Genomic DNA, 24,199 nt, shown 5'->3' with positions numbered 1-24,199 from the left:
GGAGAATATTTCATCCTACCAGATGTTCCTGGGCCTGTGCTGGATCTGAAGCCTGTTGTTGTAACCAAAAGGATGATTTTAATGAGCTGGTCCGATCCTATTGACAATGGTGGAAGTGATATCATTGGCTATGTTGTTGAAAAGAAAGATGCAAAAATGCACATATTTAGACAGCCTCTAGAAACTTCTACATGTAAATGTGAGATTGTTGGGCTGCTTGAAGGAGAGGAGTACATGTTCCGAGTTGTGGCGAAGAACAAGTACGGCAGTGGACCCCCATGTGATCTGGGGCCTATTCTTGCTGTGGATCCAATAGGTAACATATTCAATATTTTGTATTTGAATTATAACTGGAAATATAAAACAATGGAAAACAATGGAAACATAAAATTAATGATATTTTTTCTTTTATATAAAAGGTACCCCATCTGCCCCTGACAGATTCCATTACACTGAAAGGACCAAGTCATCAATTACTTTATCCTGGAATCCACCTCGTAGTGATGGGGGAAGTCCTATTCAGGGATTCTATGTTGAGAAAAGAAGACAGGATGGAGGAGAGTTTGAGATTGCAAACCACCAGATGTGCAGAGACACTGTTTTAACAATAGAAAACCTCAAAGAATATGAAACATATGACTTTCGTGTAAAGGCAGTTAACGAGGTTGGGAATGGTGAACCCTCACAAGAACTCACTACCACGATTCAAGATGATGAAGGTTTGTACCACATTGATTTTGAGCAGTAAAACTCAAAATATACTTAGCTTGTGATTTAAAATGTTACTTTTTGTTACAGCTGGTCCATTAGTGACACTGCTGAAACAGATCAAGGGAAATACCCTTATTGTAAAGAATGGAGATCCCACTGAAATTTCTGCGGAGGTGACTGGTCTCCCATTGCCCAAGGTTGAATGGCTCAAAGATGGGGTGGTCGTTGAGCAACCAAGTGAAACCGTTTTGATCAAAACAGAGGAGGTGCAACGGATGAAAGTTACAACTAAGTTAAGCATGCCAGCAACAGGAAGAATGGATAAAGGCTTCTATACTCTTTCTGCCTCCAACTCCCATGGCACAGCTATTCAGAACATAAGGGTTATCATATACGGTAAGACTTTCCAGAAGGTAGTATTAATTTTACAATTTACTCAAAAGGGAAACAGGCAACATTGCTTCTATTTTACTGTTCTTTTATAGACTGCCCCTTGCCACCACGAAACATTGTAGTATCTGATATCAAAGCTGAATCTTGCTATCTGACCTGGGATGCACCAGAAGATAATGGAAGCAGTGACATCACAAACTATATCATTGATAAGAGGGATGCCAGTAAGAAGAAGTCAGACTGGGAAGATGTCACCAGCTGTGTTATTGACAGGCGATATGCAGTAAGTTTCACTATGACTGCAAAATAAGTACATACACAAAAATACAATAAAAAATATTTTATTCTTGCATCATTCCTGTATTTGGTTATACAGGAATGGCAATGGAATTTGATTATCTTTTTTTGTGTAGATCCCGAATATAACATAACACCACTTTTTCAGAAATATTTTGAGAAAAAAAATGTCTTATATTCGAGTCAACACACTGTATATTCTTTGGCCTTCGACATAGTAATAAGCTGCAGAGCTGACTAAGGCACATATTTATGCAACCAGCGCTAAAATAAAATACAGATGCAGAAACATTGATGCTAACTTTACATGCAGAATCACTTATTTTCGTTACATCCTGCAGCAGTAATTGGTCTTCATTCTATAAAGGTTACATGTTATATCTTTGTAGTATTGTTATAAAGATTACATTCACTGTATGTTATAAAGTGTTATATAATATTCCATACAAGCAAATACAGAAAATCAATGGATGGCAATTATTTTATTGTGTGTTTATATTAATGTCATGCGTAATATTTTTTCTTAAAGATTTCCAAACTTGAACCCAACGGAACATACCAATTCAGAATCCGAGCCGAAAACAAGTATGGAATAAGTGATGGCTGTGAGTCTGAGAAAGTTGTCCTGAAGGATCCGTTTGGACTTCCTGGTCCACCGTTAAATGCCCGGATTGTTTCACATACTCGGAATTCCATGCTGGTACGGTGGGAGCCCCCCAAGGACAACGGTGGTTCTACCATCCAAGGCTATTGGTTGGAGAAGAGAGAGCGTGGAGCTGTTTACTGGAGTCGTGTGAACAGGGCCCCAGTCACTAAGCCAGCAGTGAAAGGTCTGGAATTCAACATCCTGCGGCTCATTGAGGGCATCGAGTATCAGTTCCGTGTCATGGCCTGCAATGCTGCTGGCATTGGGCCCCACAGTGAAGCAACTGAATTTGCATTTGCGATTGATCCACGCAGTAAGTCAGCATAACATGCAGATGCCCCTTGTGTATATCTACAGTACTGTGCAAAAGTCTTAGGCAGGCAACGAAAATGATGTTTAGATTATCTTCGTGTTGGTGTAAAACTATGATCTTATGCCTGTCAAAGTGTGTCAGCTTAGCCATTTCAGAACCTCTGCTAAAATCATCCTAATATTTGCAGCGATCATCCAGTGCAGCCATGTGTTTTTTGACTTGGCCACTAGCACACCTCATACAGCTAGTCAATCTGTCACAGACTTTTAAACCAATATATTTAATTATTTAATTGAGCTGTTGGTGAAATTTAACAAAATCATGGAATGGCTGAGGTGCCCCTGATGAGAAGTTTGGGAACTGAAGCAGTGTTCATCTAGCCATCCAACTAGACATCAGTAACTTTTTAGAAAACAGAAGAAATGATTACTATTTTTTATTGTGTTACTCTTAATTTGCACATGTTTTAATGTTAAATTGTGTTTTTTGTTCTAAGCCAAAGTACACTTGCTATCCTGATAAACAGCTTTAAATATTTCTTTGGACTGCCTAAGACTTTTGCACAGTACTGTATATAACTGTCTGATTGGTGTTTGTTTATTCCACTATGCTAAATAGTTTGTCACTTTAATAATTTCAAAAGACTAACAACTATATTTATACTTTATTCTTTAGATGTCCCTGGTACACCATCATCACCTGAAGTTGCAACCAAAACCAGTGACAGTGTCACACTTGTCTGGAGTGCACCAGATAAAGATGGTGGAAGCCCCATTCAAGGCTATATCATTGAGATTCAGGACGAGGGCGCAACAGAGTGGAAGAGCTTGAATGAGCCAGACAAGCTGAGCCTTACCACCCAATTTACTGTGCCAAATCTTGAAGAGAACAAAGAATGCAGGTTCAGGATCATTGCAGTCAATGCTATTGGTAAATCTGACCCCAGTGTCAGATCTAATGCTGTGGTTGTCCAGGACATCCAAGGTAGGTTGTATATGATGTTTCATCTAAAAAGAACTGTCATAATTTCTTTCCTTCTTGAGTTACGTACTTGTGTTTCTGGTTCACAGAGGATCCAGTTGTCACACTCGATGTCAGTTCCCAAGATCTATTGTCGTGCCGGGCTGGATCTAACATCAGAATCCCAGTAGCTATCCAGGGAAGACCTGTTCCCAAGGTTAGATGGGAGTTTGAAGGTGCTGCAAAGACTGAGAAGAAGAATGATATTCATACACTTCCAGTGGATTCAGAGGTAGACTTTATTTTTGTTGAGCATATCATATGCATTATTTTGTGGACAGCAGTGCACATTTCTTTATTAATATCCTCTCTTTTCGTGTTTAGGTTCAATCGACTGACACCACATCAACTTTAATCATCCCAGAGAGTAAGTTAAGTCATTCTGGCAGGTACATCATCACAGCTGAAAACAAAGCTGGACAGAAAGTTGTTAAAGTCAGAGTTAACGTCATTGGTGAGTGGGGGAGGGGGCAAATTGTCATGGATACACCAAAACATTGCTTCTGTTGCTTGTGTTCCTAAATGTTGATAATACATATTTTTAGATTTGCCTGGACCACCAAGGGAAATTAAAGTTAGTGATATCACAAGAGGCTCATGCAGACTTACCTGGAAACCTCCTGTCAATGATGGTGGTATGAGAATTATGAGTTACTTTATTGAGAAGAAAACGGTGGAAGGAAAAGCCTGGACAAAAGTGAACCCAGCATGTGCTACTCAGTCCTTTGTGGTGCCAGATCTCATTTCTGGTCAGGATTACCTGTTCCGCATCCGTGCAGAGAACAACCTTGGCCTTGGGCCGCACATTGACACCATCCAGAGGACAACAGCCAGGGACCCCATTTGTGAGATATATAATTGCATTAATACAATTTGGCAAAAAGAATTCACTTTGAGAACATTCTTAAGAGGTTTGTTTGTTTATAATACATAATTTAGCTTTCTATATTTTATTTAGATCCTCCAGATGCTCCTACAAGAGTTAAGATCAGGGAGGTGACCAAGAGCACAGTAACTCTGACATGGAGAGCACCCAAGAATGATGGCGGTGCCCCTGTTACACATTACGTTGTTGAGCGTCTCTACTGGGATGCCTCTGGGACACAAAAGGAGACCTGGAGACAATGTAACAGGCGTGACATTGAGGAGACCACTTTTAAGGTTGAGGACCTTAACGAAGGTGGGGAATATGAGTTCCGTGTCAAGGCTGTGAATGATGCTGGTTCTAGCAAAGCATCCTCCACCGCTGGACCAGTCAATGTCAAAGACCAGACATGTACGTAAATTCTAAAGTTTTTAACTCTTTGTTGTTACTCTTCAGTCACAAAAAGGTAGATACCTTGTGTTTATATTTATTTATTTATTTATTTTTATTATTATTATTTAAGGTACCCCTTCTATTGAGCTTGATGAATTCATGGAAGTGGAACAGGGGAGTGACATCAGCATAGTTGCTAAAATTAGGGGTTGCCCTTTCCCTACCATCATGTGGCAGAAGGCCCCACCACACCGGGCTGATGATAAAGCTGATGTGCAATATGACGAAAATATCAACAAACTGGTGTCAGACAGTAGCTGCACATTGCTGATCCAGCAGGGAACCAGAGCAGACACTGGCCTATACACCATCACAGCCAAGAACAGCCTCGGGATTGCCTCCAAAGAAATGAGACTCAATGTGTTAGGTAAGTTGCAATACTTTATTCTCTTTGTTCTCTTTCATTACATATTTATCAATCTCACAGAAATTTATTGAATACGGTAAAATAGATGCACAGCAATGTGTTCAGTGAAGTCAAAATTGTGTTTTCTCAGGGCGCCCTGGAGCACCGTCAGCACCCATAAAATTTGAGGAAGTGTCTGCTGACAAGATTACTTTGTCCTGGCTTCCCCCGAAGGATGATGGGGGTTCAAAGGTCACCAACTATGTAATAGAGAAGCGGGTGGCCAACAGGAAGACATGGATTCATGTTACCAGTGAACCCAAACAACGCATATACACAGTGGAGAACCTGATGGATGGCTACGAATATGTGTTCCGGGTCAGGGCTCAGAACAAATACGGTGTTGGAGATCCTCTAGATAGTGAAACTGAGAAGGCCAGGAATATTTACTGTAAGTTTATGGTAAACTGTTTCTCTATCCTGTTGTTCGACATTGTTGATATTCATGAATCATTAGATAATGTTGTGTGTATGTATTTTCACAACCCTGTATTTTCAGTACCCCCTGGGCCATGTGAAAAGCCAACTATTTCAAGTGTGACCCATGAGTCGATGACAATCAACTGGGAAGAGCCAGAAGATGATGGTGGATCACCAGTCACTGGTTACTGGCTGGAGCGCAAAGAGACAACCGCGAAACGGTGGAACAGGGTGACACGTGATCCCGTTCGGATCATGCCCCTTGGCGTGTCCCACAATGTGCGGGGTCTCATTGAAGGGTCAGAGTACCAGTTTCGTGTATCACCAATAAATGCAGCAGGGTGCGGCCCACCCAGTGTGCCATCAGATCCGATCTTTGCCAGAGACCCTATGGGTATGTCTGCAGCCGTCATTGTAGAGTTCATTGTACTGTTTTCTGTGGCTATCTCTATGGTCTTTACTATTGAGTTTATTGTACTGTTGTTCAAGGGTAGGTCTACATCCTTTAGTGTAAAGTTTATAAATTTACGCTATATAAATTTACTGGGCTGGGAGTACGGGGTCATAGTGAGTTAGTTAATTATGGGGCCGGCTCAGTGTTGCGTTTGCAACATGTTTGCCCTTCTGGACGTTAGTGTCCAGTCGGACTTCATCTGCAAGCGATGTAAGCTAGTGGACTCGCTCATGGTCAAGGTTCGCGGCCTTGAGGAGCAACTGGCTCTCATCCAATACAACAGTGAGTTAGAGGAGCAAGTTAATACGCCTTTTAGGGAGAAGGTGTGTACGCCACTAGCCGGGAGGGGGGAGAATGAAGAGCAGAGAGGTCGAGAGAGCTGGGTGACCGTAGGTCGTAGACGCAGGAAGGGGCGTACACACGTTGCAGAGGCGGCATCACCTGAGGTGACTGTGTCGAACAGGTTTCAGGTTCTTCCAGCTTTAGAGCCGGAACGGACTGGGGAGGCAGGTGGGCCCTTGGGCACTGAGGAGCCCCCTCCCCCCAGGAAGAGGGAGGTTGTGGTAGTGGGGGATTCCATTATTAGGGGAGTAGACAGTTATGTGTGCACGCGTGATAGAGGGTTCCGTACGGTGTCTTGCCTGTCTGGTGCCCAGGTAGGAGACCTTCCAGATCGTGTGGATAAGCTTTTGGCCCCAGCTGGGGTGGATCCAGTTGTCGTGGTGCATGTTGGCACCAACGACATAGGCAAGGGTAGAAGGGCTGTTCTGCAGGATAAATTTATAGAAGTCGCCAATAAGCTTAGAAGCAGAACGTCCACGGTGGTATTCTCCGAAATACTCCCCGTGCCACGTGCAAGTCAGGCTAAGTTAGCTGAGATAAGGAAATTAAATGCGTGGCTAAAAGGATGGTGTAGGAAAGAGGGGTTTAGGTTTATGGGGCATTGGAGGACCTTCTGGAACAGGTGGGACCTGTTCAAGCCGGATGGGTTGCACCTGAACCAGAGGGGAACCAGTGTATTGGGGAGGCGTATGTGTAGAGAAGTTGAGGAATGTTTAAACTAGGGACTGGGGGGGCAGGGAGGTTAGTTAACTATGTCAGTGGGGGGAAACGGAAAGCCCCAAATAATCATATTGTAAGTGGGCACCGTAATAGGCCTACCCTTTGTTGTCTGTATTTAAACGCCAGAAGTATTAGGAATAAAATTCATGATTTAGAGGCTTTTATCTCATCGGACTCTTATGATATTATAGGAATAACTGAAACGTGGTTGAGTGAAAAGGATGGACAAGAATATAATATGGATGGTTACACGTTGTTCCGTAAGGATCGTATAGAAAAAAAGGGAGGTGGTGTTGCAGTATATGTAAAGGAAAACTTGCAGGCAAGGGAACTTACTGATATAAATAAAACTACGGAAGCAATATGGGTAAAATTAGATGCTAAAAACTCAAATAGCCTAATTGTCGGTGTTTGTTACAGAACACCTAATATAGCTGCTGAGGAAAGCAGATTGTTATACAGTGATATTAGGACTATGAGCAATAAAAATGATGTGGTAGTTATGGGTGATTTTAATCTACCAGGAATGCAGTGGGACATTGTCACTGGCTCTTCAGAAAATGAACTGGAGATGGTGGAATTAGTACAGGATTGTTTTTTTACTCAGTTTGTTAACACCCCTACCAGGGGAGATGCCATTCTTGATCTTGTTCTCTCTAATAACCAGGACAGGATTGGTAAATTAGACGTTTTAGAACCACTTGACAGTAGCGATCATAACATGGTCAAATTTGAGGTTAAGTTTAGTGTTCGAAGAGCTAAGTCCAAATCAAAAATATATAATGTTAGGAAGGCTGACTTTAAGTGTATGAGACTAAAAGTAGAAACTGTGAACTGGATGGAGTTAAATAACAAAACTGTTGAAAAGGCCTGGGAATTTTTTAAAAGCACATTATTGCAAGTGCAAGAGGACTTCATACCTGTTTCCAGCAAGAATAAATCTAGGAAATTGCAACCTAGGTGGTTTACTAGGGAAATAAAGTATAAAGTAAGGAGGAAAAGGGCTTTGTTCCAGCAATGGGAAATAACTGACGATGACAGAATTAAGCAGGAATATCTAAGTCTACAGGCTGAGTTAAAAAATGATATTAGACGAGCTAAAAGAAATGTCGAAAGGATGGTTGCATTGGAAGCTAAGGATGACGTTAAAAGTTTCTTCCAGTATTTTAACTCTAAAAGAGCTCTAAAACCTGAAACTACTAATCTGCAGGATAGTAAGGGTCTTATAATAGTAAACGACATTGATATAGTAAATGAGTTCAATGATAGTTTTGCACGGGTATTCACTGTTGAGGACCTTAGTAATTTACCAGTTATTACCTATCCAGCATCGTCTATAGCTAATATATATATAACTGAAGCAGATGTTTTGCAAAGCCTAGCTAAGCTCAAAATAAATAAATCACAGGGCCCTGATGGCATCTTACCTATAGTGTTAAAAGAGATGAGGGATATTATTTGCCGACCCTTAACTTTACTGTTTCAAAAATCCTTATCTGAAGGTGTGGTACCTTCTGATTGGAAGCACGCCTTCATAACGCCTATTTTCAAAAAAGGGGATAGAAGTAATTTGTCTAACTATAGGCCAATCAGTCTAACTTGTATAACTGGTAAAGTTATGGAGGCTATAATCAAAGAGAAAATGGTAGATTACCTGGACTCCAATAACATTTTTTGGGATAGCCAGCATGGATTTAGGAGAGGTAGATCCTGTTTAACAAATCTGTTGGAGTTTTTTGAGGAAGCTACTCAGGAAGTTGATGATAAGAAGGCCTATGATGTCATCTACTTAGATTTCCAAAAGGCTTTTGATGTTTTCCCCCACAAGAGGCTCCTACTTAAACTCAAAGCGACAGGTATTTTAGGTACCGTAGCGACCTGGATTGATAACTGGTTAACAGATAGGAAACAGCGAGTAGTTATAAGAGGCACAATGTCACAGTGGGCTTGCGTTCATAGTGGGGTACCGCAGGGTTCGATTTTAGGACCACTATTGTTCCTAATTTACATAAATGATATGGATACCAATATATACAGTAAACTGGTGAAATTTGCAGATGACACCAAGGTGGGTGGTGTAGCAGATACTGAATTAGTGGCTCAGCAGCTACAGCGGGATCTTGATTTAATTAATGACTGGGCCGATACCTGGCAGATGAAATTTAACGTCGATAAATGTAAGGTACTCCATCTAGGGAGCAGAAATATAAAGTACAGGTATTTCATGGGTGTCACTGAAATAAAGGTAGCTGATCATGAGAAAGACCTTGGTGTGTATGTTGATGCTTCCATGTCCCATTCTCGCCAGCGTGGGGAAGCAATAAATAAGGCCAATAGGATGTTGGGGTATATCTCCAGGTGTGTGGAGTTTAAGTCAAGGGAGGTAATGCTAAGATTATACAATTCCTTGCTGAGACCTCACCTAGAATATTGTGTGCAGGTTTGGTCACCATATCTTAAAAAGGACATTGTGGCCTTAGAAAAGGTGCAGCGTAGGGCCACAAAAATGATTCCTGGTCTTAGAGGAATGTCATACGAGGAATGGTTACTTGAGCTAAATCTGTTCAGTCTCAAGCAAAGGAGACTGAGGGGGGACATGATCCAGGTATATAAGATTCTAACAGGTTTGGATGCTGTTCAACCAAATAGTTACTTCAGCATTAGTTTAAATACACGAACTCGTGGCCATAGGTGGAAATTAGCGGGAGAACATTTCAAGCTGGATTTAAGGAAGCACTTCTTTACACAGCGTGTAGTCAGAGTATGGAATAGCCTTCCTGATAATGTAGTGCAAGCTGAATCCTTGGGTTCCTTTAAATCAGAGCTAGATAAGATTTTAACGACTCTGAGCTATTAGTTTAGTTCTCCCCAAGCGAGCTTGATGGGCCGAATGGCCTCCTCTCGTTTGTATAGTTCTTATGTTCTTATGTTCTTATTATTATACAGTATGTCCCCAGACTGACACTTTCTATTTTGTTTCAGTTCCTCCTGGTCCCCCTACTTGCAAAGTAACTGATTGGTCTAAATCGACAGTTAATTTGGAATGGATCCCGCCACTTAAAGATGGTGGATCAAAGATCATTGGATACGTTGTTGAATACAAAGAAGAAGGCCAAGAAGAATGGAAAAAGGTAAGTTATCACTGCCATTTTTTACTCTAATCTGTGAAATCATATTAAGTCAAATTTAATATTTTCTTTTTTAAGGCTAAAGATAAGGAAGTGAGAGGCACAAAATTAGCAGTGACTGGACTGAAGGAGCTTGGACTTTTTAGGTTCAGAGTCAGTGCATTAAATGCCGCTGGTGTCGGCGAACCTGGTGATGTCACTGATGTGATTGAAGTCAAAGACAGGATAAGTAAGCTATTGGAATAATGCATTCTACTTCTGATTTATTCCACAGAATTATTTTTATTAAAATAATGCTGTCAAAATTTTGCAGTTGTTCCTGAGGTGGATCTGGATGTTTCTGTGAAAGAAAGAATAGTCATTCATGTCGGTGGTGAATTCAACATCTTGGCCTATTACTGCGGCAAGCCTGCACCCCAGATCACTTGGGATAGGGATGGATACTCAATGCCGCCAGAAGCAGTCATTGAAACAACTGCAACTAGCTCTTCTGTTACACTGAAAAAATGCTCCAGAAAAGATAAAGGCACTTATACTTTGACAGCTAAGAATGAAGCAGGTGAAATGAAGAAAGCTATTATTGTGGATGTGTTAGGTAAGTAATGTTAGTAAAGACATTAGTAATTGTATTCTTGGAAGAATAGAAGCCGAACTAATTTGAAATATGTGTTGTTTCTTTTCCACAAAGATGTTCCTGGCCCAGTTGGTGTACCCCTATGCACAGAAAATCTCTCCAGTGACTCTTGTAAATTAAACTGGTTTTTCCCTGAGAATGATGGTGGTTCACCCATTAGTAATTTTATCATTGAGAAATGTGATTCTGAACGCAAGACCTGGACTCCAGCATTTTATGAGGCCACCAGGCAGAGTGCTGTTATCCGTGGGCTGGTATCTGGAAAGGCTTACTTCTTCAGAGTAGCAGCTGAAAATGTGGTTGGAATGGGCCCATTTGTGAAAACTGCTGCAGAAATAATCATCAGGGAAAAAATTTGTAAGCTATTTATTTATGGTTAAAGTAAAGCATATTTCTTTACAATACACCTGTAAAAGAGTCCTAGTGTAACCTCAGTATCTTTGATTTATCTAAACTAGCTCCACCTGAGCGTCCTGAGGAGTTGGAGGTCACAGCTGTCACAAAGGATTACATCAGCTTGGTCTGGAAGCCACCAAAGTCCGATGGAGGCTCTGAAGTCACTATGTATATTCTGGAAGCTCGTTCAATTGGAAAGGACAAGTTCATCAGACTCACAAAAGAAAAGCTGATGGGAAGGAAATTTACATATGATGGTCTCCGAGAGGGGGATTCTTACGAATTCCGGGTCAGTGCGGTGAATGAGGTTGGTCAGGGAAAGCCATCTTTCTGCACCAAAGCAATCACCTGCAGAGACCAGCTTGGTAAATAACCTCAAATTAATTATATACAAAACATAACAAAGTAATTTTATTATATGTATTATTATATATAACAGTGCGTAAAAATTGAATTTCTGGCTAAGATTAACCTTTTGTTGTGTTTTTAGAACCCCCGTCGATTGAAGTTGACTTCCGTGACAAGCTAATCGTGCGTGTCGGCGAGTCCTTTGCTCTCCCGGGTCGCTTCACTGGAAAACCAGCACCATCAGTCACATGGTTCCGAGATGACAAGAAGCTTAAAGCTGATAGCCACACCAAGCTAAAGAACACGTTAACAACAATGTGTGTTTGTGTCATGAAAGCAAAGAGAGAGCACAGTGGCCGGTACTGCGTATGTGTGGAGAACAGTACAGGTTTACGCAAAGGGATCTGTAACGTGATTATTGTCGGTAAATATTTTGTTTCGTATTTGGTATTCTTGTTTGTTTATTATTTTATGATGATTATTAATTTTATTATATAATTTTAATAAAGTATTATATAAATTATTCATTTATGTAGCAGTAAATGCCTATTATCCTTCACTTAATTGACAACCAAAAAAATTATACTTTCAGATCGTCCACAACCTCCAGAAGGCCCAGTAGAATTTGAGGAAGTTCACAGAGATCACATGGTGATTTCCTGGAAACCTCCTCTAGATAATGGTGGAAGTGAAATTTCTAATTATGTTGTTGAGAAGAAGGAAGCAAGTAGGGATATCTGGTTGTCCGTAACATCTGCAACCACAAAGACTTCCTGCAAAGTTCCCAAATTGATCGAAGGCAAAGAGTACATCATTAGAGTCTGTGCTGAGAACATGTATGGTATCAGTGATCCACTAGAGTCTGAAGAAATGAGGGCCAAAGACCGTTTCAGTATGTATAAGCTCCTTCAGGTGTCTAACAATACAAATTGAAACTAGATTCTATATATGCATAAAATGCATCAACTGGTTCACCTGATGTTTATCCACAGGAGTGCCCAGTGCACCTGAACTGCCTGTTGTGCAGGAAGTTTTCAAGAACTCAGCACTTGTGATTTGGACTCGACCTCGAGATGGTGGCAAACCCATAACAAACTACATCTTGGAGAAAAAGGAAACCACATCAAAAAGATGGTCACGTGCTACCCGAGACCCTATTTATCCAGACACTCAGTACAGGGTACAGGATCTCACAGAAGGTTGTGAATATGAATTCCGGGCCATGGCTGAAAATGAAATGGGGGTTGGTGACCCTAGTGAACCATCTAAACCTGTCATTGCTAAAGATCCAACTGGTGAGTATTTTGCTGTGTTAAGATGTGCAGAAGTTATTACAGTACTCTTAACTCACACTTGCTGACATCATTTTTACAGTCCTCCCAAGCCCTCCTGTCCTTCCTGAAGTTGTTGACAAGACTAAGGATTCAGTTAGTCTGTCCTGGCAACCACCTCGCCATGATGGCAAGGGAAAACTCTTTGGATATCTTATTGAGTATCAGAAGATCGGCGATGAAGAATGGACTAAGGCAAATGAGACTCCAGAATCATGCCCGGAAACAAAATTCATAGTGACTAATCTTGTAGATGGACAGTTGTATAGATTCAGGATCATTGTTGTAAATGCAGCAGGGAATTCTGAACCTGCTTATGTCAAGGAAGACGTGAACGTGCAGGACAGATTGGGTAAATTCATCGCTTATTTGTTGCATTATTTGTTTTGCTTCCATGTATTTGTGCATCGATTGCTAAATAGGTCATATTTAATTTCTTTCTAACAGAGCCTCCTGAGCTGCTGCTCGATGCCAACATGGCTCGTGACCATCTAGCTATGGTAGGAACAGACATTGTTCTCAGTGCCCACATTAAGGGCATGCCAATCCCAAAAGTCACATGGAAGAAGAATGATGCAGAAGTTCCTGAACGAGCCAGCATTGAGACCACTGCTCTTGGGAGCAAATTGCAGATGCTTAATTGCCGGCGCTCAGACTGTGGCAATTATACAATAACCATTGAAAATGCAGCTGGATCAAAGTCAGCCACGTGCACTGTGCTTGTATTAGGTGTGTTAATCATGACTTATGTATTGCAGCTAAATATCTCTGATTTATCATTGACCTGAGAGTAAGGAATTGTATTTTGTGTGTATGTGTATTTTTAAGTTTGTTCTTGTGTTTTTTTTTGCAAAGATAAACCTAGTCCACCCAGGAATCTGAACATCTCCGAAGTGACAAGCGAAACAGCCTATCTCAGCTGGCAAGAGCCAGAGGATGATGGTGGGGCTGTTATTTCTAACTATGTGGTGGAGAAGAAAAATGTGGCTTCTGACCAGTGGATACCTGTCTGTGCCTCCTCCAAAAAACGCACTTTAATGGCTCTGTACTTAGTAGAGGGCACCCAGTATATGTTCCGTGTTGCAGCTGAAAACCAATTTGGCAGGAGTGCATACCTTTCAGCAAAGAAACCCATTAAGGCTGTTGATCCTCTGTGTAAGTACTGTAATATTTGTTTTGATGGGGGGTAAATGCTCTAATTTCTTATCGTAACTTTTTTTTAACTGATTCTTTTTAGATCCACCTGGTCCACCAAAGAATTTGCATCATGTGGACGTAGATAAAACTGAAGTCTGGCTTCAGTGGGACTGGCCAGACCGTACAGGTGGAAGTGATATCACAGGATTTTTAGTTGAGTACCAAGAGGAAGGCACAAAAGACTGGATCACTCACAAAACTGTGACTAGAAATGAAACCCACATTACTGGACTTGAGGAAGGAAAGACTTACAGATTCCGTGTCAAAGCAGAAAATGCAATTGGCTTGAGCCGTCCTGATACCACAGTACCTGTTGTATGCGAAGGGAAACTTGGTAAGATATGTTTAGTTTTTTATTGTTGAAGAAAGTGTTGCTATTGGCATTAAAACATAAAATTTTTGTATCTGTATTTTTTTTTCAGTGGCACCAACAATTGAAGTTGATGTGAAGCTAATTGAGGGTATTGTGGTAAAATCTGGCAGCACCATTACTCTTCCAGCCAGAATGAAAGGTATTCCTATCCCTGTGGCAAAGTGGATGAGTGATGGAAAGGAACTACAGACAGGAGACAAGATTGACATTAAAACAGAGGATTCTTCAACTGTGCTCAGCATTAAAGAATGTACACGAATGGACTCTGGAGAGTATCTTCTTACAGTATCCAACTGTGCTGGAAGCAAAACAGTTCCTCTACATGTGACAGTCCTTGATGTACCATCAGCACCCACTGGTCCTGTTAACATTCTTGAGATTACCCCTGATCACATGGTCATAAACTGGCGCCCCCCTAAAGATGATGGTGGAACTCCTTTGATGAGTTATGTTGTCGAGAAGAAAGACTCCAAAAGGCCATGGGAGCCATGGGGTGTTATGAGTTCTGAAAGCATCAGCACCCAGGCTAAGATCCCACGTTTGCAGAAGGGTCGTGAATACATTGTACGCATTCGTGCAGAGAATAAGATTGGCATTGGAGCCCCTCTTGAAAGTCCACCAACCACGGCCAAACACATGTTTGATCCACCTAGTTCTCCAGGTCCACCAATGGCTTATGACATTACAGAAAATGCTATGACCCTAGAATGGGAAATTCCACTTTCTGATGGTGGCAGTCCAGTCAGTGGTTATATTGTTGAACGTAGGGAAATGACAGGAAAATGGATTCGCGTTAACAAAACACCTGTTTTGGATGTCAAATACAGAGTGTCAGGACTTTTTGAGGGCAACACATATGAATTCAGGGTATTTGCTGAAAACATTGCTGGCATCAGTGAGCCTTCCCCAGTGTCAGATCCATTTAAAGCCACACGTCCAATTACCAAACCAGGACCTCCAAGCAATGTCAAACTCAAGGACTGGGGCAAATCCTATGCTGACATTGTTTGGACAAAACCTGCGAGAGATGGTGGCAGCCCTGTCTTGGGATATGTTGTTGAATGCCAGAAAGCTGGCACATCACAGTGGAATAAAATTAATAAGGATGAGCTTATTAGGCAGTGTGCATTTAGAGTGCCAGGTTTAATTGAAGGCACAGAATACAGATTGCGCGTTAGGGCTTCCAATAAGATTGGTGAAGGGGAACCAAAAGAATTAGCTGAAACAGTTCTTGCTAAAGATATCCTGGTTCCTCCCGATATCATGGTTGATGCTTCCTGTCGTGACCATTTGACAGTCAGAGCTGGTCAGACTATTACTCTTGCTACTCGTGTTAAAGGGCGGCCTGATCCAGAAATTACATGGACTAAAGATGCAAGGGTGCTAGGCAGAGATAAGCGTACTGAGATGAACAAAAACTTCCCTTTTGTTGATTTGGTTATTCGAGAAGCAACCAGAGCAGACTATGGAAAGTATGCAATTCAAGCAAAGAATGTCAGTGGTCAGGCACAGGCTACCATTATTGTGAACGTGCTTGACACACCAGGACAGTGTCGCAATCTCAAGACAACTTATGTGACAAAGGATTCCTGCATGGTGTCATGGGAGAATCCAGAAGACAATGGAGGCACAGAAATTACAAATTACATTATTGAAATCCGCCAACCAAGCCAAAGAACTTGGTCTGTGATCTCCAATGATTGTACCAAACGCCTTTTTAAGGCACCACTTATGGAAAACTGTGAATATTTATTCCGTGTCAGTGCGGAAAACAAATGTGGTCCTGGACCAACAACTGAGACTAGGACAGCAATTATTGCAGTTGACCCAGTTGAAAAGCCTGGTGAACCAGAGAATTTACATATTGCTGATATTGGGAAGACATTTGTCTTCCTTAAGTGGAAAAAACCTGATTATGATGGTGGCAGCCGTAACCTGGGCTATCATGTGGAGAGGAAACCAAAAGATGCTGAGGAATGGGAAAGACTGCACAAGGGAGCAATCAAAGAGACATACTTCATGGCTGACAGGTGTATTGAAAACCAAATATACCAATTCAGAGTGCAAGCTAAGAATGAAGGAGGGGAAAGTAACTGGGTGAATACGGCAGAGATCCTTGTCAAAGAAGATGTAATAGAACTGCAAATTGATGTTAAATTAGAAGGTGTTCTTGCTGTAAAAGCAGGTGATTCAATTAAGATTGAAGCTGGGCTCAAAGGAAAACCCCAGCCTGAGGTTAAATGGCTTAAGGAAAATGATACAGGAGACATTAATAAGAGTCCAAGACTTCATGTTGACACTGGTGTGGATTTCTCTAAATTCCTTATGACAAATGCAAAACGTGAAGACAGTGGAAAATACATAATTACTGCCACTAATGCCATTGGAAGCTGCTCTGCTCATGCTGTTTTGAATGTGCTGGACAAACCAGGTCCTGTCAGAAACCTGAAAGTATCTGGCATTTCAGTGGACCGTTGCAAACTGACATGGGATCTTCCAGAAGATGATGGTGGCTGTGATATAATGAATTACATTCTAGAAAAATGTGAGACAAAGAGAATGGTTTGGTCAGTTCATTCAGCAGCAATCATTACCAATTCTGCCAATGTAACCCGTCTTGTGGAAGGGAATGAGTACATCTTCAGGGTACGAGCTGAGAACAAGATGGGGGCTGGCCCTGCAGTGGAGAGTGAGGCTATTGAGGCTAAGACTCAGTTCAGTAGACCTGGTCCTCCAGATCCACCTGAGGTCACTAGAGTTGCCAAGGAGGAAATGACTGTTTCATGGTGTCCTCCAGAGAATGATGGTGGGAAGACCATCACAGGTTACATCTTGGAGCGAAAAGAGCAGCATGCCATCCGATGGTCTCCGGTGACAAAGAGTCCTATCCCACAGACACACATGAATGTTACTAACTTGATTCCTAATCATGAATATCAGTTCCGTGTTAAGGCTGAAAATGAAATTGGATTGGGAGAACCTAGCAAGCCTTCAAGAGCTATGATTGCCAAGGTTGCACTTGGTATGTTTGAATTCTATTCTTACACATATTCTGTAATGATGTCTGTGCTGCTAATTGTTTGTGCACTCTAGTGATCAAGTATTGTGTATTAACCGTATAGCTAAACAGCTGGATAAACATAGGTTTCAAGTTCAGCTGCTTTGCATAATAAAAGGCTCAAGTCCTGCTAATTCCTTAACTAAGTGTACTATTGTATTTTATTTTCTGTTTGTTTGTTCTGACAGAGCCTCCTGGTCCTCCAACCAATTTGAGAGTTATTGACAGCACAATAACCTCAATCACACTTGGGTGGGTGAAACCTGTCTCTGATGGTGGAGCCCCTATAATTGGATATGTAGTTGAAATGAAACCTAAATTGCTTAAAAAAGCAGAAGAAACCTGGAAAAGATGCAATGTAGCTGCTCAGCTGACCATCACGGAATTCACTGTGACGAGCTTGGATGAACAAATGGAGTATGAATTTCGTGTCTCTGCTCAAAACCAAGTAGGCATGGGCAATCCTACTAGTCTCAAGGAAGCTGTGTCACCTCGGGAGATACTTGGTGAGATCCATATCAACATGAAAACCATAGAAATTTTGTTATTGTTATTAAATTCATTGTTCAGCCTGGAACAGTCATAAGAACCTTTCTTCAGCAGTAAAGAGTCATTTATCTTTGTCACCAACAGTTACACCTGAGATTGACTTGGACGCCAACTTGAGAAAGGGCGTCACTGTCAGAGCTGGTTGTCCCATCCGGCTTTTTGCCACAGTAAGGGGAAGACCTGCCCCCAAGGTGACCTGGAGAAGAATGGGTATTGACAATGTGGTTAGGAGAGCTCGTGTAGATCTAATCGACACCATGACCTTTATGGTTATTGCTGACAGCACACGTGATGATTCTGGCAAATATTCTCTGACGCTCACAAGTCCAGCTGGGGAGAAGGCTGTGTTTGTGAATGTCAAAGTACTGGGTGAGTCTCAAACAGACTCTTAACATGCTAAACCATTTCATTCTTAATTTGACATTAAGTTCACTGTACAATATTATGTGCTATCCTTTTTTCTTTAATTAATAGACACTCCAGGGCCTGTACTGGGTTTGGATGCTGTGGATGTCAAAATGACATCCTGTGAGCTCACCTGGTCCCCACCAGAGTGTGACGGTGGCAGTGAGGTTACGCACTATATAGTTGAAAAGCGTGAAATTGACAGAAAGACTTGGGGAACAATTAAAAATGACGTGAAGAAGACCAGCATGAAAATCAGCAACCTTATTGCAGGCACAGAATATTATTTCAGAGTTATAGCCGTCAACGAGTATGGTGATGGTGTACCCTGCGTTACACCAAGGTCCTACCTGGCATCTGACCCTATCAGTAAGTGCATATGTTTCATTTTTTTAAATCAAGTGTATTTATTATTTAGTGGTACTTAACCAAATATTTTCTAAATATGGTGAATTGCTTTGTAGGTAAGCCTGACCCACCAATGAAAATTGATGTACTGGAAATATCAAAGACCAGTGCAACATTAGGGTGGGTGAAACCACTCAGGGACGGAGGATCTAAGATCGATGGTTATGTAGTTGATTACCATGTGGTTGTTCCACCAAAGGAGCCTGTGGAAGGTGAACCTGTAGTGAAAGAGGAAGAGAAACCTGCAGTTGAATGGACACCATATTCTGTGGTCAAAGATTTAACCATTGTTGTTGTTGGACTTAAAGAGGGCAAGAAATACAGATTCAGAGTGGCAGCGAGGAATGCAGTGGGTTGTAGTTTGCCCACAGAAACCAAGGGAGAGTTTGAAATGAAGGAACAAATGTGTAAGATCCCCTTTTTTGCATGTTATATATTTAATGTTTTTTCAGTTTGTAACACATTTGCAGAAAATGCTAAATCTCACTTCCACACTTCCTTTATATCATTCAGTGCCACCAACAATTATTATGCCTGATGCTATGATGGCAAAAGCAGGACAAAGACTCAGAGTGGAGGCTCTGGTATCTGGGAAGCCAGCACCGGTCTGCAAGTGGAAGCGGGGAGACAGTGATGTGGTTCCATCTAGCCGCCTTGCTGTGCACAAATCTCACAATTGTTGTGTGCTCATCATCAAAGATGTCTCGAGGCAGGACACTGGCGAGTATAGTCTTGTGGCTGAAAATAGCACAGACAAAATTGAGCACATGCTTAAATTGACCATCAAGGGTAAGTTTTGTTTGCTTTTTTTTAAATACAGGTAATGAGATTGGTGGAGATACAGTATATTAAGGTGTTGATTCCAGGGTATCTTGCCTTATGCTGGTGATAGCAGTGCACTGATAATGTTTGGACGGACATGGATAATAACATGAAAATTGTCTGTGTTACAGATATCCCTGGTCCACCACAGCCACCATTCGAGATCAGTGACATAGATGCTGATGCCTGCACACTTTCTTGGAGCCCACCACTCGAGGATGGTGGAAGTAACATCACAAATTACGTGGTGGAGAAGTGTGATGTCAGTCGAGGTGACTGGGTCTCTGCCATTTCGTCCTGTAGCAAGGCTGGCTGCCGAATTGGGAAGCTTGTACCTGGAAGGGAGTACATGTTTCGTGCCCGAGCTGAAAACCGCTTTGGCATTTCAGACCCTATCACATCTGAAAGAATGGTTGCTAAATTCCCCTTTGGTGAGTTCACAAATCAATGCATAAATGAGAAAAAAGATGTCTTGCAGCATACAGTAGGAAAGTTAATTTCTTAAATATTTTCTATCACAGATGTGCCAGGTGAACCCTTGAACTGTCGCATCAACAAAGTTAACAAAGACTGCATGTTTGTGGCCTGGGACAGACCAGAAAGTGATGGTGGCAGTCCCATTACCGGCTACTACATTGAACGCAAAGAGAGGAACAGCCTTCTGTGGGTGAAGGCCAATGACACAGTGGTTCGTACTACAGAATATCCCTGTGCTGGCCTGATCGAAGGCCTGGAGTATACCTTCAGGGTGTCTGCTATAAACCGCGCTGGACAGGGTAAACCAAGCAAAAAAATAGAATTTGTTACAGCAAGAACACCAGTGGGTATGTAACAGTATTTTTTATTCACTGTAACACCATTCTGCATTTCGCTGAATTTCAACAAACAAAATGTTTCCTCTGCATTTAACCCATATGTGACATATAAGGGAGCAGCTAATTCAGCACCCAGGGAGCAGTGCTAAGAGGTAGTACCTTGCTCAGGGTTCTTCAGTGGTATGTTGCTGGCTAGGGATTGAAATGAGCAATCATTCGGTAACAAGTGCACTTCCATAACCATTACTCCACCACTGGCCTAAAGGTTCACTTGGCTAGTACCAGGTTGGACCCATTTTATTAGGTACACCGGGCTAGCACCAGGACAGCCCTTTTTATAAGGTATACATGGATAGTTCCAGGCAAGGGCATCAGAAGCATTTTGAATGTGGGGAGGACACACTGGCATGAAACTAATACTTTATGTTAAATGTGGGGAGGTCCATACAAATGATTATGAAATGTGAGGGAGACACGTCCCCCTCAGATTTAATGGTGACGATACCCATGGTAGCAGGTAGGACTCACGTTTTCCTCCAGAACTGCAGTTAGGTATTTCTGCACACTACTGTTAATTGTGCACTTGTGGCCATCATGTTATCCCTAACAAGCCATTCTCCCCTGTCCATCTGAGATGCTGGAACAACTGCATCCTGTACCAGTAATCATGCCATGTTCAAAAGCACTTTGATCATGCATCTTAGCCAGTCTGATGCTTAGCCAAACATCCAAGGTGCTGTAAGGCCATCTGCTTCAGGGGGCACTATCCTGGAGTACAATTAGCCACTGGCTCATTCCACCATGGTGTACTAAAAAAACGCTACTGGGAATCATTCCATCCTGCTGCCATCAGACACCACAACACCTCTTCCTGACATGCCACTTCACACTCACAGCCATAACACATCACGAAACCCCATTGTCTTTTTGTAATACAATGTGATGGTTTCTGTTGTAACTGCACATAATTTATTTCCACATAATTACTATTCTTATCTTTAATATTTATTTTTAATAACACATACTGTTTATCAGAATATTTCATTTATTTGTGTACTGTGTAATTTGACATATTTTTGCACTATGTCTACTGTGATTGTACTGTTTAACACCATGTGTATGCTGCAATATAATTATATATAAACAAGCACACATTTTATTGAAAATATGAGCCTTCTTTTGCAGATTCCCCTGGAAAACCTGAGGTGCTTGATGTAACTAAAAATTCAGTCACTTTGGTCTGGGCCCGGCCGAAGCATGATGGGGGCAGCAAGATCATCGGGTATTATGTTGAAGCCCTGAGGATTCCTGATGACAAATGGATCCGTTGCAACATCAGCAGCCAGAACGTGCCCAGGGAAGAGTATATTGCAACTGGTCTAGAAGAGGGATGCCAGTACCAATTCCGAATCATTGCCAAGACTGCAGTAAACCTCAGCAGACCTTCCGAAGTGTCTGATACTGTCCTTGTCTCTGCAGATAATGGTATCGTGTAATAAAACACTCTCAAATAATATTTCAGCTTGTATATTCATATTAGAAATATTAATTTGTTTTCATCTTCAATTCAGTCCCACCAAGAATTGAAATTGGACTTCAAATGAAGAAGATGCTCCCGGTGAAAGCTGGATCAAATGTCTGCCTGGAGGCTGAAATTTTTGGAAAACCGATGCCAAAAGTTACTTGGAAGAGGAATGGGGAGGTATTGAAAGCTGCTGAAGGTGTGGAGATGAAACAGAAACGATACCTTTTCCAGCTGGAAATGCTATCGGTGACGAAAAAACACACGGGAGAGTATACTGTTCTTGCAGAAAATGCAAGTGGTTCTAAAACAAGTGAAATTAACCTGACAGTTCTGGGTAAGAAAAAATGCATATAGAATAATTCATCAGCTTTAATTTTGTATTGAGTGAAAAAATATGCTTTACTTTCTAAATTTGCCATTTTTTAGATATACCTGGCCCACCATCTTCAATCAAATTTGGAGAAGTGGGTTCTGATCATGCCCGGCTGATTTGGGAGCCACCAAAGGCAGATGGTGGTTGTCCAGTCACAAACTACATAATTGACAAACGTGACACCAGTAGAGCTGAGTGGGCACAGGTTACAGCTAAAGTTGACAGCAAGTTCACTGACTTCTTGGTGGAAAGGCTGATCGAGGGTCGGGAGTATCAGTTCCGCATCCGTGCTGAGAACAAGTGTGGGACTGGTGAAGCCATCCTGAGCAGTCCTACTGTGGCTAAGAATCCATTCAGTAAGACACTTTCTTACATTACTACTGTGATATATCCCAAAGCCTTTGTGCTTCTAGCAAACTTTGACTGTAAATCTCTTCATCAACAGATGTTCCTGAACCTTGTGAGCCACCTATTATTACTAATATCACAAAGGATAACATGACAGTCAGTTGGAAAGAACCAGCTAGTGATGGCGGCTCCACCATACTCGGATATGTTGTTGAGAAGCGGGTGACCAAGGATATCAAATGGACAAAACTCAACAAAAAGCCAGTAGCAGAGAGAACAATAAAAGCAAGTGATCTTTCAGAAGGGGCTGAGTATGAGTTCAGAGTCATTGCTGTCAACAAAGCTGGTTTAAGCAAACCAAGTGACCCATCAAATGCTGCCCTTGCTCATGAGCCATTACGTAAGTATTAAAAGCAGTTATCTCCCAATTTGCAAGCAAACAGCTTGAAACTCAGCCTTATATTTATATCTGACATTGTAGATCTTCCAGGACCACCAGTATCACCAAAGGTTGTTGATATAACAAACAGCACAATTAGCCTGACCTGGACCAAACCTTCCCATGATGGTGGATGCAACATTTTGGGCTACCTAGCTGAGATTAAGCGAGCAGACAGTGGTGACTGGATAAGGTGCAACGTACCCAAGAATCTCCAGGAGACAAAGTACACTATAACTGGACTGCTTGAAAATACAGAATACAAGGTCCGGGTGACCGCTGTGAATAAAGTTGGGTTTGGTGAACCAAGTGAAGTTCCAGGAACACATCTGGCAAAGGAGGTTTTAAGTATGTTGTTGCTGAGTTTGTATGAATGCAATACAGAGCATTATTATAATGCCATCTTACAAAAGAAAGCTTATGTATAAATGTATCATATTCATTTTTTGGCAAAAAATAACATTTATTACTCTTTATTATTTATTATTTAATAACATTTATTAAATTTGTTTTATTTTTATGGAAAATTTCTAAGTGATATAGGTTTTCCCTTATTAGCTAAATATGCTATTAGCTAATCGCACCTCTCAGGAGATGTACTTTACACGTTACTTGTATCCCTGGGAAGAAAGAAATCCTCATCCCCTCCCCCAAAACATAATCCATGATTTGAATATTAACCTGCTTCATAAAATTTATACAATTTGCAGTTGCTCCTGAAGCAGATCTTGATGAAGAGCTGAAGAAAACACTGGAACTGCGTGCTGGGATGCCTATGAGATTTCACATACCTCTGAGAGGCCGCCCCGCTCCCAAAGTGACCTGGGCTAAAATGAACACCAATATTAAGAACAGACAGGGAATCGTAATCAGGACCACTGACATAGACACCCTGGTGTATGTTGAAAAAGTGAACAGATATGATGCTGGAAAATATGTTTTGAATCTGGAGAGCACAACTGGGATGAAAATGTACACAATCACTGTCAAGGTTTTTGGTAAGTTTTTCT

At 41.5% G+C, this 24,199-nt stretch overlaps 1 protein-coding gene across 1 annotated transcript in view; it reads left to right on the top strand.

Moving 5' to 3' along the window:
- The window catches only part of LOC125731156 (titin-like), a 155,956-nt gene that overhangs the window by 80,714 nt on the left and 51,043 nt on the right, over nt 1-24,199 (top strand). The window contains exons 78-116 of the mRNA XM_049005864.1: nt 23-316; nt 420-719; nt 799-1,107; nt 1,197-1,387; nt 1,931-2,360; nt 3,036-3,344; nt 3,431-3,612; nt 3,705-3,834; nt 3,926-4,225; nt 4,339-4,656; nt 4,769-5,065; nt 5,196-5,495; nt 5,604-5,918; nt 10,023-10,171; nt 10,247-10,397; nt 10,482-10,763; nt 10,857-11,159; nt 11,261-11,563; nt 11,689-11,970; nt 12,139-12,438; nt 12,539-12,841; nt 12,921-13,229; nt 13,325-13,606; nt 13,733-14,032; nt 14,115-14,408; nt 14,497-17,469; nt 17,694-18,011; nt 18,139-18,423; nt 18,529-18,828; nt 18,924-19,274; nt 19,381-19,656; nt 19,821-20,120; nt 20,211-20,513; nt 21,690-21,989; nt 22,076-22,363; nt 22,456-22,758; nt 22,848-23,150; nt 23,232-23,537; nt 23,900-24,187. Of these exons, the coding sequence (XP_048861821.1) occupies nt 23-316; nt 420-719; nt 799-1,107; nt 1,197-1,387; nt 1,931-2,360; nt 3,036-3,344; nt 3,431-3,612; nt 3,705-3,834; nt 3,926-4,225; nt 4,339-4,656; nt 4,769-5,065; nt 5,196-5,495; nt 5,604-5,918; nt 10,023-10,171; nt 10,247-10,397; nt 10,482-10,763; nt 10,857-11,159; nt 11,261-11,563; nt 11,689-11,970; nt 12,139-12,438; nt 12,539-12,841; nt 12,921-13,229; nt 13,325-13,606; nt 13,733-14,032; nt 14,115-14,408; nt 14,497-17,469; nt 17,694-18,011; nt 18,139-18,423; nt 18,529-18,828; nt 18,924-19,274; nt 19,381-19,656; nt 19,821-20,120; nt 20,211-20,513; nt 21,690-21,989; nt 22,076-22,363; nt 22,456-22,758; nt 22,848-23,150; nt 23,232-23,537; nt 23,900-24,187 (13,827 nt within the window). The remainder of the gene's footprint in view (nt 1-22; nt 317-419; nt 720-798; nt 1,108-1,196; nt 1,388-1,930; nt 2,361-3,035; nt 3,345-3,430; nt 3,613-3,704; nt 3,835-3,925; nt 4,226-4,338; nt 4,657-4,768; nt 5,066-5,195; nt 5,496-5,603; nt 5,919-10,022; nt 10,172-10,246; nt 10,398-10,481; nt 10,764-10,856; nt 11,160-11,260; nt 11,564-11,688; nt 11,971-12,138; nt 12,439-12,538; nt 12,842-12,920; nt 13,230-13,324; nt 13,607-13,732; nt 14,033-14,114; nt 14,409-14,496; nt 17,470-17,693; nt 18,012-18,138; nt 18,424-18,528; nt 18,829-18,923; nt 19,275-19,380; nt 19,657-19,820; nt 20,121-20,210; nt 20,514-21,689; nt 21,990-22,075; nt 22,364-22,455; nt 22,759-22,847; nt 23,151-23,231; nt 23,538-23,899; nt 24,188-24,199) is intronic.

The sequence above is a fragment of the Brienomyrus brachyistius genome, chromosome 1, assembly GCF_023856365.1.
Source record: "Brienomyrus brachyistius isolate T26 chromosome 1, BBRACH_0.4, whole genome shotgun sequence".
Taxonomy (NCBI): domain Eukaryota; kingdom Metazoa; phylum Chordata; class Actinopteri; order Osteoglossiformes; family Mormyridae; genus Brienomyrus; species Brienomyrus brachyistius.
Note: the sequence above shows the minus strand (reverse complement) of the source record. Positions and strands in the feature narration are given on the sequence as shown.